The 18953-nt window shown below is 42.2% G+C and overlaps 1 protein-coding gene across 3 annotated transcripts in view; it reads left to right on the forward strand.

The window, feature by feature from the left end:
* The window catches only part of FAF2 (Fas associated factor family member 2), a 30038-nt gene that overhangs the window by 8200 nt on the left and 2885 nt on the right, over positions 1 to 18953 (forward strand). For 2 of the 3 annotated variants that reach the window (XM_083488467.1, XM_083488466.1), the window contains exons 3-10: positions 11954 to 12022; positions 12645 to 12779; positions 13748 to 13824; positions 14361 to 14499; positions 15039 to 15124; positions 15216 to 15307; positions 17549 to 17726; positions 18588 to 18759. In XM_083488467.1, the coding sequence (XP_083344593.1) occupies positions 11954 to 12022; positions 12645 to 12779; positions 13748 to 13824; positions 14361 to 14499; positions 15039 to 15124; positions 15216 to 15307; positions 17549 to 17726; positions 18588 to 18759 (948 nt within the window). Of the gene's footprint in view, positions 1 to 4379; positions 4524 to 11953; positions 12023 to 12644; positions 12780 to 13747; positions 13825 to 14360; positions 14500 to 15038; positions 15125 to 15215; positions 15308 to 17548; positions 17727 to 18587; positions 18760 to 18953 lie in introns of those variants that run through there. The other variant, XM_083488468.1, reaches the window with a different exon arrangement.

Raw genomic sequence — 18953 nt, forward strand, 5'->3', positions numbered from 1 at the left:
AGTATGAACTCCTAAATTGGGTTCAGAAGCTCAATAAGGATCAGTGAAATAGGATCCCCTTTCATAACACCACTCAAAACCCAAGCAACTGGATTCTGCACCAGCTGCAGTTACCAGACCATCTTCAAGGGCATCCCTATGCATTTATACCTCACCTTTCCTCCAAGGAGCTCAAAGTAGTGCATATTGTTCTTCTCCCTCTCCATTTGAACCTCAAGGTCACCCAGCAAGCTTCATGGGGTTTCGAACCCTTGTCACCCAGGTCCTAGTCCAACCCTCTAACCACTACACCACATGGGTGTAATTTGATTTAAAACATTCTTGGTGCTCTTTTCTTCCAAACTGTCCTTGCCTTTGCACTTCACTGCTCAATCAAGGAGGAGAGCAAAGGCAGGTAGCCGTTCTGCAGCCACTCTGATTGTTGCATTAAGGATGAGAGCAGAGGAATGGAGCCACTGGATAAAAATTGGCTCAGCCAGTTGTTTCCATGTGGGGACATTCCAGCCCAGTGAACTTCACTGCTGCTTATTATCAAGAGTTTAGTGGCAGAAAAACTCAGATATTTGCCTGCCACAAGTCACCTGGCGTGTTAGCATGTAATGTCATGTTTTCTGCAAAGTAGGGAACTGAAAAGGCCTTTTTCTGAGCTTGTTTATTATTTTTGTAAGCAAATGTTGGAATTATATAGATCAGCTTATCAGTGTACATAAATTGTGATGTACAGGACATATATTCATTTCCCTATGCTTAGTGAAACCCTTCACAATTGCATCTATAGAGAATCCCACATGCATGGTGTTATTTCTCTGCAGTGTTGGATTGCAACTCAGGCACTGGTGCTCAGTAATGATATGCTTTCACAAGCCTTAGTATGCATTCCACATCACGGCTCTGAAAGGCATAGCTGGCTACAGGCAAGATTAAATGACAATTGTATGTTACTGACCTCTAGTGGTGGCCTATTTTGTGACACACAAATATTATTAGTGGCAATATACTGTAGGATTTTGTTTATAACTGGGCCTCTGGAATATCACCGGGCCTCATCTGCTGCCATCTTTCAAGGAACTCTCTAGGTAGTTAATTACTACTAAAGATTAGCTTGTGTTTTTTTTTTAAAAAAAATGCAGTCAGTCATGTAATTATCAACTCACGTGCTGGACAGCTGGTGAATGGCACCCTTTGATGCCAACGCACCATATGTTATGTGTTATATACACATAATACATTTAAAGAAAATTCCCCTACCCCAAGAATCCAGGGAACTGTAGTTTGTTAAGGTGCTGAGAACTGTAGCTCTGTGAAAGGTAAACTATAGTTCCCATGATTCTTTTTTTTGGGGGGGGGGAATGTGCTTTAAATGTAAGCAATCAACATCTGGACAAATTTTCATTAGTTCACAAACCATAAAAATCACTGCATCATCATCATCATGATAATGACGATAATAATGATCTAAATTAAAAATACAGTACTAGAATGTGAAAGGATACTTCCTAAGCTATAAGAAAATAGAAGTTACAATTTCCAAAATTAGTTGGCCACCAGGCTTCATGGAAATGGCTTTCAATTGGTTTGCCCACTATGAGCCTCTGATTCTCCTATCACTAATATAGGTGCATTTATTTATTTATTGTCTTCTGCCAAATGTTGGCAGGCACAACAGAAGTAACTATGATTTAGTTTAGATTCTTGCATTGCAGGGGGTTACACTAGATGACTCCCAGGGTCCCTTCCAGCTCTACAAGTCTATGATTTTATGAGCGACTCCAAGATCACCTTGACTTGCTTATCAAGATGTCTGTCTGGCTTCAGATAAATAAAGGGTACTGATACCAATGGAAGCTTTCTTCCCAATTCAAATAGTAGCTTCAGAGGAGCATGTTTTGTCAATAACATGGCAGGGGAGGAATGGGTTAAAACTTCCCTCTGTATCTGCTGTGATTCAGGTCATTATCACCCTGCCCCACACCACTGCTTTTTAAAAAATGTGCACATTACTTGCAAAGATGCATTTAACATCACAAGTCATTTGACCTTAATAGACCAGGAGTGCATAGCTTTAAAATTTCCTAATCTGACTTTTACATTTCTTTTTAACTCAGGAGAACCGCACTGCTACATTAATCATATGAAAATGGTGATTTGAAAGAAAAAGAAAATACGAGCCAGCCCCAATAAAGGTTGTAAAAATTATATATTCAGTACAACGTTCATAAACCTTAGTTATCACAAAAACCCTACCATTTTTAGGCAATGCAAGCAATACAAACATGAAATGCAATGCATGTTAAGTACTTTGTCACATTTTAAATTTAGTATTTCCTTCTAACTTTTTTCTTCTGCATGACCTCTTCTCTCTCTCCTCCCCCTTTTCTCCGTTCAGTTTGTTGTTGTTCTGTTTGCTGCTGCTGTTCAGCTTCTGTCTGCTTTTCCCTTTCTGCTGAATTCAACATCAACAGAACACAAAGCTTTCACTCTCTCAGAAACTGACAGCAAGAGTGGCCAGGTGGTCTATGCAAGGGAGCCAGTGGGCTGCAAGAGGCATCTGATAATCTGGTGCCAACTCACCCACATGTGCCACTGAGTCCAAGGACAGGAGGAATAATGCAGGTATATAGTAGTGCAGCCATCTGTGCCCCTTGGCCAAACTTTAATATTCCCACAAAGAAATGATAAACGCTTGCAAATAAAGGGCATTTGGAATTCTGCCCGGGGGGTGGGGCTACAGTTCAAACTCCTGAGCTCACCTTTCATAACCAGAACTTTAGAAGCTACCCCAAACAGACAGGTAAAATATTGCAGGGCCGTCCCTGATTTTCCAGGGCCGTCCCTGATTTAGAGAAGCCATCCCAGTTTCTGATTTAATCCTGGAATGTCCCGCTTTTCCTTAGGATGTCCCTATTTTCACTGGAGAAAATGTTGGATGGTATGGAGTTATCCAACCCCTGAGCCATCTGAAGGCTATTCTGTATAGGGAAGGGTTTTTTAATGTTTAATTATGTTTTTTATATATTTTGGAAGTCGCCCAGAGTGGCTGGGGCAACCCAGTAAGATGTGTAGGGTATAAATAGTGAAATTATCATTATGGAATGGGTCGTTCCTATTTTTATTGGAGAAATGTTGGAGGGTATGATATTTGGAGGGTATGATATTGCTCATATCACAACATATGGTTGCAATAGCAAATACTTAGGTCCAAGTTTGTTTAAGGAACTTGGAACTAAGGCAAATCAATTGAAAGGTGAGTCTTTTCATTCTGAGTAGCAGAAATGGATGAGTGTGTGTGCACCATAGGCATAGTGCTGTATCCAATAGTGGCACTGTGTCAGTGGAAAAAGACTTCCACTAATACAGCAGGATTTTCCCTTCATCTTCCCCCTCTACAGCAGCTCATACATCCTCAGTGCTGCACCAGTGGGATTCCACAGGCACAATAGAACTTTCATTACCTCTTCTCCCCCCCCCCCTTGCAAAACGTATCTGATACGGATGCAATGCGCTGTCACCGCACTAAATGCAAATACCCCTTCGCTCACTGGCAAACAACCACGTGGCTCTTCTGCATCCAGGGTGTAAAATGGAGATTCCAAATTAAACCGGAAGCTAGATGCGGGCGCGTGCAAATGTGACACATGGGTGTGATTACAGACTCGTAGAAATTGGCTTGCGTGCACGTCCAGCTTCCGAGTTTAGTCTGAAATCCATTTTTATGTCTGTGTTCCACCTAGCACGTGATTTTAAAACTCCCCCCGCCCCCTTTAGCGTAAAGATTCTAAAGCCCAAGCGCAATGTGTCTGTATCGCACAAGGCTCGTGCGTGCATTGCATGATTTGGGCTGGGGGGGGAGCAATTTAAGAAGATTGACCATTTGCTGCTGCTGCTGCAACCTGAGGGGCGTTTGGTACGCGGTTTTCTTTTGGGGGTGTGTGTGGGGCTGTGAATCCAAACCAGCCTCGTAGCCCCACTTTTATAAACTGCGGTACCAGCAGCGTGCTACATTGCAAGACTGTTGCCAGCTGATGTTTCCCAACCACATCCCTCCATGCCGCAGCAGGGTAACAGGGAGCATACTTCTAGAATACTTTGAAACTAACACACACACACATTTCAGACGAAATTGTAAAGAGAATAAGTTCCTGTCCTCGCGGCTGCCTTTATTGCTGGGTGAGGAGGCTGCTGAAAGTTAGATTTCTCCAAAGTTTGGCAACTATTAACTTTTGTCTCAGAGGAAACAAAACAAAACAAAAAGCCAACGAACCACGCAGCACCAAGGAGCGGGAAATTCTGCATTACAACTCCCGCCCCCACAATCCCCGTGAGCTTCCACTAGCTACTCTAGACCCCTCTTTTTATTTTATTGTTTGCGGCGGCGGCGCGCGCAGAACGCGGTCGGAAGTTTCGAATTGTCACGTCACTTCCGCGGAGTGACGCAACTGCGGGTCAGAGGCAGCAGCAAAATGGCGGCTCCGGAGGAGCGGGAGCTGTCGGCGGAACAGACCGAGAAGCTGCTCCAGTTCCAGGTGCTGGACGTGGGCGCGGCCGGTGGAGGGGGGCGCGGCGGGCTGAGCTAGGCCGGCCGCCTGGGCGGGAGGCTGGGCCCCCTCTCCGCCCTCGCGTGGGTTCCCGGCGCGCCGGGCGGCCAAGAGGAGCGGGCGGCGCCGGGGATTGAGGGGCGGAGGAGAGCAGGCTGGCCGGCCTGAGGTTTCTGCTGGGCGGGAGGCGGCGGGGCCAGAGAGCGGGGCGCGGAGGGGGCGCTCGGCGGAAGCGGCCACGGCCTGACCATCGGTGGCCTGATGGCTGCCAGCCTAGGGAGGCCGCCGCCTAAACCTGCCTCCCACCCCCCTGCAACGCGGGTATGGCCGTGGGGTGGGAACCAGCAACGTATAGTCCGTGGGGTCGGCCTGCGAGCAGTTAAGCTTGCTTCGCTGTTTTGTGCTCTTCCGCATCGTACCATTTAAATAAATAATCACCGGCAAATATTATGCGTTGTGATGGTTAAGAGCAACAAACAGGAAATGAGTCAGTACACCTGTATGGGGGAGGGACATCCCGGTTGCTAAGCTGATTATTAAAAAGGAGCTTCCCCCCCCCCGCGCTTTTTTATTTTTAAAGGTTGCTCTACTGAGAGGCGAGGAGAATCCCAATTACAAGCTCCTATAGCGCCCAGTCGAGCATATTTTCTTGGAAATAAATTCCACCGAGTCCAGCGGTCTCCACTGCCAAATATGAGTGCATAAGATTCTGCCCTGTCTTAAGAACAGTGAGCAACATTTGCAATTCTTTGTAAAAAAATTTAAAAGAGATTGTTTCCTCCCTCTTCCTGCACTTTAGTATTCCATAGAGAGCCCTAAACTGTCTTGCACCACTTGGCATAAACAATTGAGAGAGTATATTTTGGACTTTCCTAAAAGTAGAAAGCACTATGTTGGGGATTCATTCCCATGATGGCTTATAACTTAAACTGTGGTATTTATTCACACAAGTGGCCTGTTTAGCAAGGGTTGAATGCTTTGATTGCCATTTTGCTCTTTTTAAGTCATGGGCAAGACTGGCTCCCGCACCTTTCAGTTTCTATTAACATTATAACCTTCCATACATGACTGTAGTGGAGAATGCTAGTACTGCTCTGACATTTTTAGCATGGTTGCAACTTTTAATTCTCTCACTGCTGACAGAAGTGGTTCCAGTAAGAATTATTGACGGTGAGTTGAGCATTTCATAAAAAATCCACACACTGTTGTAGGGGAGCTGGATGGAGATGGGGCTGAGGAAGAACAGCAACTACTCTGTCTCGTCTCCCCCAAAGCTCCAATTTTCTCTTGTTATAACTATATTTGACATTTCTTTGTCAGGGGTCTTAGTCAATTCTTGTCTTCTGGAGGAGGGTTGGTTTTTTTGTCTTTGCCTTTTGGGAGAGCACATTGGGGTGAAAGCACTCCCTTTATTGTTTTGAATAATCACAATATATTAACAATTAAATCAAAATGTAATGTTCACTATTTCTTAAATGTACTAACTGCAAGTCTAAAGTACCTATCCCACACACAGCAGTACTCTTCAAACACCCCTCATTCTTCTAAGTTTCCAATCCTTCTTTTCTCTTTGCTTCTAAAGCTGCTAAATTACCTTAGTTGTACTACTTTGAAGAGATTATTCGGTTTAAGCCATATTCGGGCATTTGATAAATGCCACATACTTTGCAGTGTGTGTTTGTTGCATTTTGAAATGCCAGTTGGTAGGTGGCGGCACTTAGAGCCATAGTTGCCTTTGACTGGACTTAATGGTCCAGGTGTCCTTTACCTCACCTTATCTTTACCTCACCATTGATGTGAGGCAGACACTACTGTACTTCACTTTTTTGAGCAAAAAAAGTGAGGCAGTTTGGGGTGGAGGGATATAGTACTGGGCCAGTGGCTCTTGTGGCTCTGTTCTTGCTTGTCTGAAATAAAGAGATGGAGGGAGAACTGAAAATATTGCTATTATATTACCACTCACTCGGCCCAGAAAAAAATGATACTATGACATTATAATAGGAAATGTATAATAGGCAAGTAGGTGCAGTTTGTTCAGCTGCTCACCTAGAACAAATGCTGAGCAGGTGACTGTACTGCTGATCTGGTGTATATTGAAACTATCTACATACATTTGAAATGATGGGAATTTCGAAAATATATGGTTTTGTTAAGACTTCTTTTAGAAACATAAATTGGCTATAATGGGGAGAAGAAAGTGACCATATATGCATTTAGTCTAAAGTAATGTATTTCCAGACCTTCCTTCAAAAATATTTTACAACAGGTGTGGTGAACCTTGAGCCCAGGAGATAAATGTGGCCTCTCTATCTGACTTCTAGGCCTGCCTAGGCCATACTCCACACTGGCTCTGCTCCCTCCTCAAGTGCTTTTGTCTGGCTAGAATGTGTCCTAAGAATGTCTCTTGGTTGCCCAGATGGAGGTGTGTAGAAACTTCAGGTTTTTTACTTGGCTGGAATGTAGCTTGTTGTACAAAGATAAGATTCACATCTGCTGCCCTGCAGACGTTTGTTCTGGGCCTTGCCCATCACTGTCATGCAACCTCTGGAAAGCTGCCCCTGAGGGAGTGTGGCCCTTGGGCTGAGAAGATTCTGCACCCTGTATTACAGAGTCTGCATATCACTGTTATAAGGCTCAGTTTCATGCATAGGTACAGTGTTCCAGATAAATGGAATTTTATTTTCTTTGTACATCCTATGTAGATGCTATTCTTGTCTCTGTGTATTTCCCTCATTGTTTAGAATGGAAGTGGCCAGCTCTGAACCAAACAAGTGTCGGATGGTGACTTGAAAAATATGTAAAAAACTACTTAATTAGCTACTTACTATTAAAGTAGAAACTTGGGGAGAACGCTGAGAGGTTTGTTTTTTCCTGAATTTTATTTGAATTAAAGGGCTGACAACATTTTCTGTCAAGTCCGGTGTCGCACGATGTGGGTGGAGAGAATGAGGCCCACATCTGTGCCTTTCAAAGTGAAAGTACAGACTGGGTCAGCTGTTGGCTAGTCTGATCTGTACCTTCAAAGGTATCCTTCAGTCAGTCAGGAGACTGTCCAGCACTGGATTGCCTCCTACCTATGGAGGTGTTGATTGGACTGGCTGACAGCTAGCCTTGTATGTATGGTCTGTAGGTTCACCACAAAATTAAAGGATTTGGTGCCCATAGTAATAAGTGCTCTTATTAATAACTGAGAATTAAAACTTGGAACTTTATTGATAATGCCATTGTATATCCCATCTGTAACTTAAAGTGAACCTGCAGCTGGTATCCAGAAAAACAACTTACTTAAATTAACTGAGAAACTTTACCAAATTGTATCTGTCATCTATATCATGTTCAGTCTTTGATTGCTGCACTTGTACAAGAACAAATTCTTAGCCTGGCAAAGGCTTTTGTTCTGTTAGAGTCAGGTGCTCCTCACCTTGGAAACATAATTCTCTGGAATTTGGCAATAGTTTGGGAGTTAACAGCAGAGCTAGTTACAGGCTTCTTGGAAATGTTTCACTTGTATGACATAGAGCAAAACCAGACGTGATGTTAAATGTATGAATGCATTTAGCATGTGTAAGTTTTTACTAAATACCAGTTGCAAGCCTGGTCAGGTTTGGGTCCATGTCATATGGGGAAGGTAGGGGAAGACGGTCTTGTGGGATTTTCTGTCTCTAATGCTAAAATAACATGACTGATCTTCGCTTTGCACTGAACCACGTTGGATCAGGTAGTTCAGTGCCACTAGCTGCTTTGTGTCTACTGCGGGTCCACTCTCCTTTCTGCTTGGCTCAGTGTGTCTGTCTAAGCACCTTCTGAATTGCACCTCAAAGCAGTAAATACTCTTGTGTTAGAAATATACATACAAAGGTATTTATTCATCGTCTTTATTAGTAAAACCATTTGTTGGACATTTAACCAGAAAAACCCATCAGAATGAATGGTACAGTTGACCACAAGGGGCATATTCTACTGCGATGTTAAACATTTTCATTTACTGCAAAACTAAAATGAACAAAAAGCATTATTTCAGGCAATTAAAATGCCTTTTTCTCTGTCCTTTGAAAATAGCTGGTGATATGCCAGTTATTTTCCATTGTTTCTGTAAAGGGGGTCCTGCTGTATGTATGCAAGAGGCCCTTCAAGTCACCGGTGGATAGGCGAAATTGACGACTGGAATCTCAGATGAGAATGCACCCATCAGATTTAGTGATCTGATCTTATAGCCATCTTTAAGCCATGGAATATATTTGCAGGAGTTAGCTAATACAGAATTGTTTCGGATTGCATCTTTACAAACAGTAGTGTGGGAAATGTTCCAGTGCTTCATAAATGTTGTGCAGTTCCATGGTTATAACACTGAAGAGGGCTTCTGGTTCCACTCTGCCTTAATAGAGGCAGCCCCCATGACAGTGGGAGATCATAGGCAAAGGAAAAACAAGGATGATTGAAGGTAAATCATCCTTGCAAATTCCCCCCAGAATTTGTCTCGGTACCTGGCTCTCACTCTGGCATGGAATGTGGGAGGTGCAAAAGCACTTTGTCTGCTGAAAACCCTCCAATGCCGCCATTAAGAAGCAGAGGTTCTCCTGTTAATTAGAGCTTAATTGGTCTAAAGTACAGGCTCATGCTAGAAGAGATGAGATCACAAACTGCAGAACAAACCAACTGCAAGGACTTTAAGGTTTGAATTTGAGATAAGACTTCATCTGATGCAAAAGACGGTGGGTGGGGAGCCTACGGTTTCTTTATTTAAAGTTTTCTTCTCTACAGTTACGATTCAGCAACCTTCCCCTGAATGTTTGTTCAAATTATATTTGTACAAGTGATGATGGAAGAAATTGGATTATAAATGTGGTATATAACATCAATCAAATGGAACTGTGTGTAAAAAAAAAAGGAAAAAGGGAGGGAAGCTCTATTTTGCAACAAGTTTACAATGGAAACTTAGAGCTGACTCTTCCCCATCCTTTATTATCTACGAAGTGAACTGAATAACGCTAAGAGGACTTGGAATTTAATTTAATTGGAAGGATAACTGCCCATATATCTTCAGCTGGAAGAAAGGATGAAAGGAGTTTGTGAGCTGCCGAGGAACTGATAAGGTTCTTTATTGAGTCATCTGCAGTTTGACAGACCTCTCTTCTTCCCAGGCTGAGAGGAAAAATGGTGAAAACAGTTTATTTACTGGGACAGAGCAACTTTTGCAGCTGTTGTTAAAGTTCTCAGTGCAAAACAACGAAGCATGGGACAGAGCGATGGAGAAATTTCTGGAACAACAATGGCATATTACCTCCACCCTAGGCATGATGTATTACAGCAACAAGTGGGGTGGGGGGGGGACATAACATCTTACAAGGACAAGAAGAAATGCTACAGACAGAATAATTGCCACACACAGGAAGAACAAGGATATAGTTTGAGTTCCTCACTTGAAGCTTTATAAATCATTTAATGTGTCAAAACGAATAGAAGTTACTAATATTGCAGTTGCTGTATAAGGGATTATTATTATTATTATTATTATTATTATTATTATTATTATTATTATGACCGGAATGTAATTGAAACTAGTTAGACTTTAGAACGCAGAATTAAAGAAAATCATCAAATCTAGTATGCAGGGGGGGCACTTTAAATAAATTATATAATTCTGTATTTGCATGATTGGTATTAATAATTGTATTATAAATTGGTATTGTTATAATGAGGCTATTATTGGACTGTAATTTAAAACTAATAAAAATAGTATTTTAAAAAAACACTGAAGAGAACAGCATTAGCAGTTAGTTTTGTGCCTGTTTTTCATTCTGACCTTGAGTAAAGTAGTTACAGATAACTGTGAAAAATGTTATACACACAGACACATTAGTACAAAAGCTGAGATTCCCAGAATGCCAAATTTGGCAGAAGATATACCAGGTTTGACACTTGCATGGCAATCCAGTAGACATGGAAACATGTAGGCTGTTGTCCCCATCTGTTGTAATGGTGGCTCTGAGGAAGAAAGCTTACAAGACACGACAACTGCATTATGTTACACCTATAGGGAGAAAAGAGGGTTTTAAAGAGGGATTCTTGCTAAATTGTATATAGTTTGAAATGCCCAACCCCCCTATTGAGACCTGTATGAAAACACTGTTGTGTAGAGTTTGTTTTGTCACATAAAGCTGCTACAGTCCTTTATATACTTTTGAACAGAGAAAATTCTGGCATCCAATTTTACTGCATATTGCAGCAGTTCTAGCTGTATGAGAGTGCAAATGAGCTTTTGAACTTCGTAGATTGGTAAGCAGCAGTACCATTTTAAGCACGCTGAAAAGGTCAACTGTCAGTCTAGAAATGTGAAGAAGCAGTAGGTGCACATGCCCATTCAGGAATATGTTTCAGAAAGGCATTTAAATTAGTTGATTTTTTTAGGGAAGGAGCATTGTAAATCCTGTTCCGAGGCTTATTTGTGAGACTTGCTCTGTCAGTGTTGTGAGAGGAAGAATTACGCTCTTCTAAGTATTATGCTGCTAACTAGGAATGTTATAAGAAATTATCTCTGAAGAACTAATTAGGCAATAATTCACTGCTTTGCAGAGCAAAGCTTGTTACTTCACATGTCCAGCACAACTGAATGTTGAGCAAAGATGAAACAAGACCAGGAATACCAGCCTAACTAGCTGAGTGGAATGCTACAGCCTGAGGGCTTCTGTTGAATTATTTCTGTGTGCCTGCATGCATTCTGTTAGTGCAGTGTGGCATTACATATAGTGACAATATATCCTTGGTTGAAAGCATACCTTACTGTTATTCTGACGATAAATGTAGGAACTCATGTCTGCAAAGAGCAGATTGGAGATGAATCACAATTTGGACAGAGAATACTAATAAATTAAAAGCTCAAAATAAACTGGAAAAAGAAGTGCTAATGAAAAGAAGTAAAGTGTTTAATCACAGTGCTGTAACTCTAGTCGGACTGTTCTTTAGAAATAAGAGAGCTCAGAGAGGTGAAGGCGAAATCAGAATAATTTTATTCTATTGATTGATTGCACTTATATCCCACCTTTATCTCCAATGAGTTTGAGGTGGTGTACATGGCTCTCGCCTCCGTTATTTAATCCCCGCAACAACCCGATGAGGTAGTTTAGGCTGAGAGGCAGTGACTAGCTCAGGGTCACCCAATGAGCTTTGTGGCAGAGCCGGAATTTGAATCCTGGTTTCTCAGGTTCTAGTGTGACCAGCTGTCTTGTGGAAAGAGAATCTCAAGACTCACAAAGTTTGATGTTTGCTCCTTTTGTGAGGCAGTTTGTTTACAAATGCCTTGTTGAATTCTGATTTCCGAATGGAAGCGGCTTAAATGAGAAACAAAATAAAATTTGATTCACGGACTGTATTGTTTATTGTTTTGACTTAAGGTCTTCCACCCCATTTCTTGCCCCCAGGACCTGACTGGCATAGAGTCCATGGACCAGTGCCGTCATACACTGGAACAACACAACTGGAACATAGAGGTACTGTCTCACTTGGGGCTTGCTTGCTTGTTGCACTTGTTGCTTACCAACAGTAGATGGTATCCAGTGCTTTTTCTCCTCTGACAAAAGGCTCTTTGATCCAATATGCTTCTGTGGCACTTCCCACTATCCCTCTGGAGCAGGGGTGTGGGTGGTTGGGGAAGGTGGATATACAAAAGTTCCTTTCCCATTCAACTAATGGAAGCCTCTGGTCCAGTACTATGAGCCTCTGAAGTCAGGCCATAGTCAGAGCCACCCCTGAAAAGACCCCTTCTTTTGTTACCATCCTCTGCACCACCCTTGCAGAGGGCACACAAAGACTTTGGATGAACAATGGGGATCCAGATTCTGCACACACAAAAATCGAATTCTGAAGCCTCTACTGATATTGATTATATAAAATTAGCATTTTCCCTAATTTGAATAAATCCGTATTTTTATTTTTTGCTCTGTGGAATTCTGATGACCAGGGGACGATGCAAAGAGCTCAGCAAAGCTGTATTCCTGACTACAGTATTAAATATCTTAGTCATCCTTTTATTTTTTGTCTATATACTTTCTAAAAGTATTTTCTGTGCGATAGGTAAAATATGCTAACCAGTCCTTGTTACACCCTCCATAGGCAGCTGTTCAAGACCGATTGAATGAGCAAGAGGGTGTCCCAAGTGTCTTCAATCCACCACCTTCTAGACCGCTACAGGTCAACACTGCTGACCACAGGATCTACAGCTATGTTGTTTCAAGGCCGCAACCAAGGGCAAGTTCTATAACTGAGATTAGCTTAACTAGGGAAGCATTTGTTCTCTGTGGTCAGTTCTATGAAACAATAAAGCACCTACAGTGGTACCTCTGGATGCAAACGGGATCCGTTCCGGAGCCTTGTTCACATCCTGAGCAGAACACAACCCGCATCTGCGCGTACGTGGGTTGCGATTCGCCGCTTCTGCGCGTGAGCGTGACATCATTTTGAGCGTCTGCGCATGCGCGAGCGGCGAAACCTAGACGTAACCTGTTCCGTTACTTCCGGGTCACCGCGGAACGCAACCTGAAAATGCTCAACCTGAAGCGTCTTTAACCTGAGGTATGACTGTACAAGGAAAATACTTTTCTGCAGGTTTAGAACACAGATGTTACCTTGAATGGGGACCTCTTTTCTATGAGAGGCTGTGTGGTTACTTTTGTTGTCCCGTTGTAAAAACGAAAAGCAGAACAGCAAAGGAAAATGATACTTAAAAGCCAAACATTTGGTAATTATTTCAATATGCCTCAAGCTGGGGTGGGGGAAAGGAATAGAAAAACACTTGTTGCTGATGAGAACCAACATCTAGGAATTGTATCTCTGAGGTTAAATAGCAAGACATCAGTTTCCAAATGTGTGCTAAAATATTTCATTAACATAGCTGCTTCAAGATAAAATAAATTTAAGCTGGTAAAGTGGTACCTCGGTTTACAAATTTAATCCGTTCCTGAAGTCCGTTCTTAAACCAAATCCATTCTTAAATCAAGGCGCGCTTTCCCTAATGAGGCCTCCTGCCGCCAGTGCCCTTCTACCGTTCGGCTTTTGTTCGTAGACCAAGGTAAAGTTCGCAAACCGGAACACTACTTCTGGTTTTGTGGAGTTCATAAACCGAATAGTTCATAAACAGAGCTGTTTGTAAACCAGGGTACCACTGTACTTCAAAGGAATGGCGTGATAAGGACCTAACTTTCTCTTTGTCATTTCAGGGCTTGTTAGGTTGGGGTTACTATTTGATAATGCTTCCATTCCGATTTACATATTACACATTACTTGATATATTTAGGTAAGTGCACACCTGTTTATGTTTGCATATTGAGTTTATTGAGTTTGCATGTTTATTGCTTTATTCTGAAGTTTGCCACTACTCCTTAGTTAAGGTAATATTCTATGGCAGATGTGGGCAGGAGACTAGATACTGGTTTACTTGTAGATTAGTGGCCAATTTCTGAAGGCCCACTTTGTAGTTCTCAGGCATTGATTAGGTCATTTATTTGTTTCTAGTCATTAGATGATTGCAAAACAAAGTTTAGCAATATAAAATAAAGACAAGTTAGCACTGGAAATCTTGCAAACTTGCTGGGCTCTGGAAATCTTGGTATGGTCTAACAATGTTTCTAAACAAAGGTGTTTACTTGGAATATCACAATTTTGGCATGGTTGGTTTTTGTTAAGAAATCTTTAATATGGGTTTTGTGTTGTAAATACAGGTGACAGAAACATATATAAATAAACAAATGTAAAACTGAAATCATCCCACTCGTGTTCTGAAGGTGCTAGAATAACCAGTAGCTGATATTTCAATTTTATACTCTTTCCTAGGTTTGCTTTGCGTTTCATACGCCCTGATCCTCGTAGTCGGGTCACTGACCCTGTTGGTGATATTGTTTCATTTATTCATATGTTTGAAGAAAAATTTGGAAGAATACATCCTGTTTTCTACCAGGGAACATACAGTCAGGTTGGTACAAGAGGATGTCACGAGAGTTAGGTGGTGTTGTCCTGTCTTGAAGTGGAGATTCTTGGAAGAGTAATCTTGAGTTATCCCTTGAGGCAAAATGTTGCAGACATAGATTGTAGGTAATATAAAATAGTAACCCGAGATATTTAATTGGAAGTTACGTTTTGTTAACTGTTGCCTATGTTACAATGTATTGGAAATGGAATCACTCTGCTAATACAGTAACTTCAGTTTTTCAATGCGTGGTTCTAGTAGTGCTAATAATTAGAACAGTCTGCCTTGGGTGAAGACCATATCAAAGACTCACTACTCTGTCTAGCACAGCACAGCTGAAGAAGGAAAGCAAGAGCACAGCCACAGAGCTCCTTATCCAATGAGGAAGGTTTGCTGTGCAGGATTTGGCAAAAAAATTAGCACAGTTATAGTCTTTGTGTACATGCTGTGATCTGATGACCTGGCACTACTTTTGTCACTTGGGCATAGTGCCAAATTGTCCAGATTTCATCTCTCTAAAACATCCTTATGTTTCTTCTCTGAAGGCACTGAATGATGCAAAGAGGGAGCTACGCTTCCTCCTTGTTTACCTTCATGGTGATGACCATCAAGACACTGATGAATTCTGTCGGTAGGTTACTTCAGATTTTTTTTATTATAAATGGTGGTGTGAGTTCTGGGTGCGATTTCACGTGAGTTAATCTTGTATCCTCTCCAAACAGCAACACCCTTTGTGCACCTGAAGTGATCGCCCTCATAAATACAAGGATGCTTTTCTGGGCTTGTTCCACAAATAAACCAGAAGGATATAGAGGTATGTGTTTTGATTACAACTCTGCCTTAACGTAACATTTTATAAACACTTGCAGCCCAGTCCTAAGCATGTTTACTTAAGAGTTACGGCCCACTCTAATCAGTGGTGCTTCCTCTAGAGTAAGTATGCATTGGATTGCAGCCTTGAACTGCAATCTTACATGATGAAAAGAAATGCTTTTGAACTGGTGGGATATAGTCAAGCAAATGTGTTTAGGATCAGGTTGTCAAAATAAGCTGTTGTGTCTGTTTTGTATTTTATTCTGCCCCCTTTTACTATATGGGAAACAAACCATCTACATGAAACAGCTAGGAGGGATTTGCGGATGCCAGTCATCGATATGCTGGAGCCACCCAACTCTACAATGCTCACATGTGAGTTGCATGTCACTCACATGTTGAAACAGGAGCAGGGCCACATTGTTGGATCTGCCCCCAAAGTTGCATTCCTAGACTATCAACATCTTCAGTGTCTGTACAGAGAGTGGAGGAGGAGCCCTTGCGTTATAAAAGATGGAAGTGCTGTTGCTTATTAGGAAATGAGTGTTGATTATGGAATAGAAACACAGCCCGTCTGAGGCACTCCCATTGAAGAATTGGATTTGTGGCCTGGGTGTGGTGCTGGATGCTCAGGTGGCAGTTGTGGCCAGGAATGCTTTAAGTGGATTAGCCTGATGTTGCAGCTATGCTTGTTTTGGAGAAGGCTGATCTGGCTACTTCACACACAGGATTTAGTCATAGGGAGTTTGGATTACTCAAGCATACTGCACTTGGAGCTGCCTTTGCTGAGTGCTGAGAAACAACAGCAGAATGCTTTAGTGCATAGTGTTAACTGAGGCAAGTGACTGAAACCATGGAGCTCCACTGCGTTGGCTGCTAGTTTGTTTTCAAGTCCATTTCAAAGTGCTGGTTGCTACTTTTAAAAGTCATGTGGATCTTTCCTGGTCACTTGAATCTGGGTTAGCCTTGCTCTGTGTACCTATACTGACTGAAGTATTGCTGGTTGAAAGGGACACAGGGCTTTCTTTGTCAGGGCACCCAGACTCTGGAAATCCCTGTCTTGGGCGACTTGTATGACACTTTTGATGATATTACAACATTGATAATAACCATAATGTTTTGTAGAATGTTTTGAATTATAACTGAATTGTTTCCCTTCTAAAACGCTGATGTTGTGATTATTTTTGTACTGATTTTAATTATTCCATTATATATTCCTGCATTGCAGGGAGCTCTGGTTGGCAGTACCCATGTGAAACCAGTACTAGTGGGGCTTGCATTTGGCATCAAATTTAAAAGGTGCAGATACAAGCTCCACATGCCAAGCAACCAGAAATGCATTTTAAGCCTCAGGATTCTTCCTTTGCACCCCACATCTGCTTCCCGGTGCCATATATATGAAATTGGGTATGGGACAGGTGGGCATGCCTTGAAGAAAATGGCCTCATATGCCAAATTAGGACCCCTACTAGCCCCGATTGGGCCTGTAAGCTGGAGGTTCCCTGCTGCTGTTACATTAACTTTGTGTCTTAGTTTAATGAGAAACTGGACAGGTAACATGCCATGGTGTGTGGAGGTTCATGGGCAGAAAACTGTTGAATTCTAATTATTCAGTCTGATTTCCCCAATTTCTCATTGAGATGACTCCCTCCTCCCTGCTTGTGAATGCGTTTTCATTTACTAAAGTCAGAACTATTGAGACCATTGCCTTAAGGTTCTGAAGGCTGCCCTGAATTATGATCACTTTGTATGATATTTTCTCTAGTGCCTCCTTCCTGAATTTTGAAAAGGGGGTTCCTTTTGTCTGATGACCATTAAAAACATAGGTTTTCTGTGAAGGTTGTGTATATGCCTTTGATACCAGATCTCCAGTGTGAATTTGCTGTTGGACTAGAACCCCAAATGTCGAGAACTGAAGGCCACTTCAGTGTAGAAGAACTGTAGAAGCTGAAAGTTGGAATAGTCTTCATGTTGCATTAGGGAGAGGACTACAGCTCAGTGGCAGAGCACATGATTTCCCTCTGGAAGGTCCCAAGTTGAATCCCTGATGCCTGGAGATACAAAGATCTATGATAGCAGGGCTTAGAAAGACAATTTACAAAACCCTAGAAGGTCACTTCCAGAGTAGACAATAGTGGGCTAGATAAATAGTATGACGGAGTTTAATGCAGCTTCATCTCTTTGTAAATGCCCTATATGGTAAGATTGCAAATGCTGACCATATTGTATGCATTTGTCTTAGTGTCACAGGCTTTGCGTGAGAACACCTACCCATTCCTGGCAATGATCATGCTGAAAGATCGTAGAATGACCGTAGTTGGGAGGTTAGAAGGACTCATCCAACCTGATGACCTCATTAACCAGCTGACATTCATCATGGATGCCAACCAGACATACTTGGTATCTGAGCGCCTGGAAAGGTACTAGGTCAAAAACAAGAGATGCCATCTCCACTCTCCACCTTACAGTACTTAATTAAATCTGTGATTACCTTTTCTGTGGGAAAACTACCAACTGCTCAACCTGACTTAATTATCTGGGCATAGAGTAAAAGAGAAGAAAAATATATATCCTGTAAATTGCAGCTATCTGTTTAATTATATGACTCGTGTTCATATATGCTGCTGGCAGATTGCTAATGTAGGCTATAACAGATTGAGATAGATTGCAGGCTTTCAGCAATAGTGTGTTAGTGTTGGATGGGAAGAGATAGCCTCTAGTTCTTAACTCTAGTTGGCATACTGCTGATTTCTGACACCAGGTTGCTTTGTCACTAAGAAGAAGTGGACTGCTGATGCTGTTCACAGGGAGAGAAGGCTGTCTTCTTAGAGATACTAGCCGTGGGGTATTTTTTCCCCAGATTCTTGCTTGCGTCTCAAAGCACCTTAAGATTCAAACATCGTAGGTCAGCATGGGCAAGGGCCCAGTAGAGGTCCACAAGTGGAGGCGCTTGCTGCTCTTTGCTGCTGCCACCTACTTACTCCACTGAGCCAGCAAATGGAACAGGAGGAGCATAAGCTGTTTGATGGAGAGGGCAAGCAGGAAACTGGTAGAAGCTGCTGCTACTACTTGGTATCAAGAAGGAAAAGGAGCAGCAGCTGCTGCTGTTCCCACATGCGAATAAGAAAATGCTGCAATGCCTAGTCGTAATGCAGAACCACTGGGACAACCCTCCTAGTTAGAAATACATCTTTCCCCTAGTAAAAATCTGAAATTTCTTCAGGGGTTGATGTAGCAGTTCTTGTCAGGTTGGCACTAATACATTTCCCCTTTTATCTTAGAGAAGAGAGAAACCAAACTCAGGTCCTTAGACAACAACAAGATGAGGCATACCTGGCTTCATTACGGGCTGATCAGGAGAAAGACCGCAAGAAAAAGGAAGAGCGGGAAAAGAAGAAGAGGAAGGAGGAGGAGGTGCAGCAGCAGAAGCTAGCAGAGGAGAGACGGCGGCGGGTGAGAATTGAATGTGTCAATAGCAGTGAATCACAGGTCTCAGGTGCAATTTTCATAATAAGAATAGATGCCTCAGCTATGAATGCAGGTGGGAATGACTGGCTCTTGTAGACAGCCTTATATTACTGCAAATTTAGTACTGGCACTGTGAAAATGGGAGCAGTTACTAGTTTGTGCAAGACCACTCCTAGTTG

Source organism: Podarcis liolepis (assembly GCF_965112155.1).
Source record: "Podarcis liolepis genome assembly, chromosome: 2".
Taxonomy (NCBI): Eukaryota; Metazoa; Chordata; class Lepidosauria; order Squamata; family Lacertidae; genus Podarcis; species Podarcis liolepis.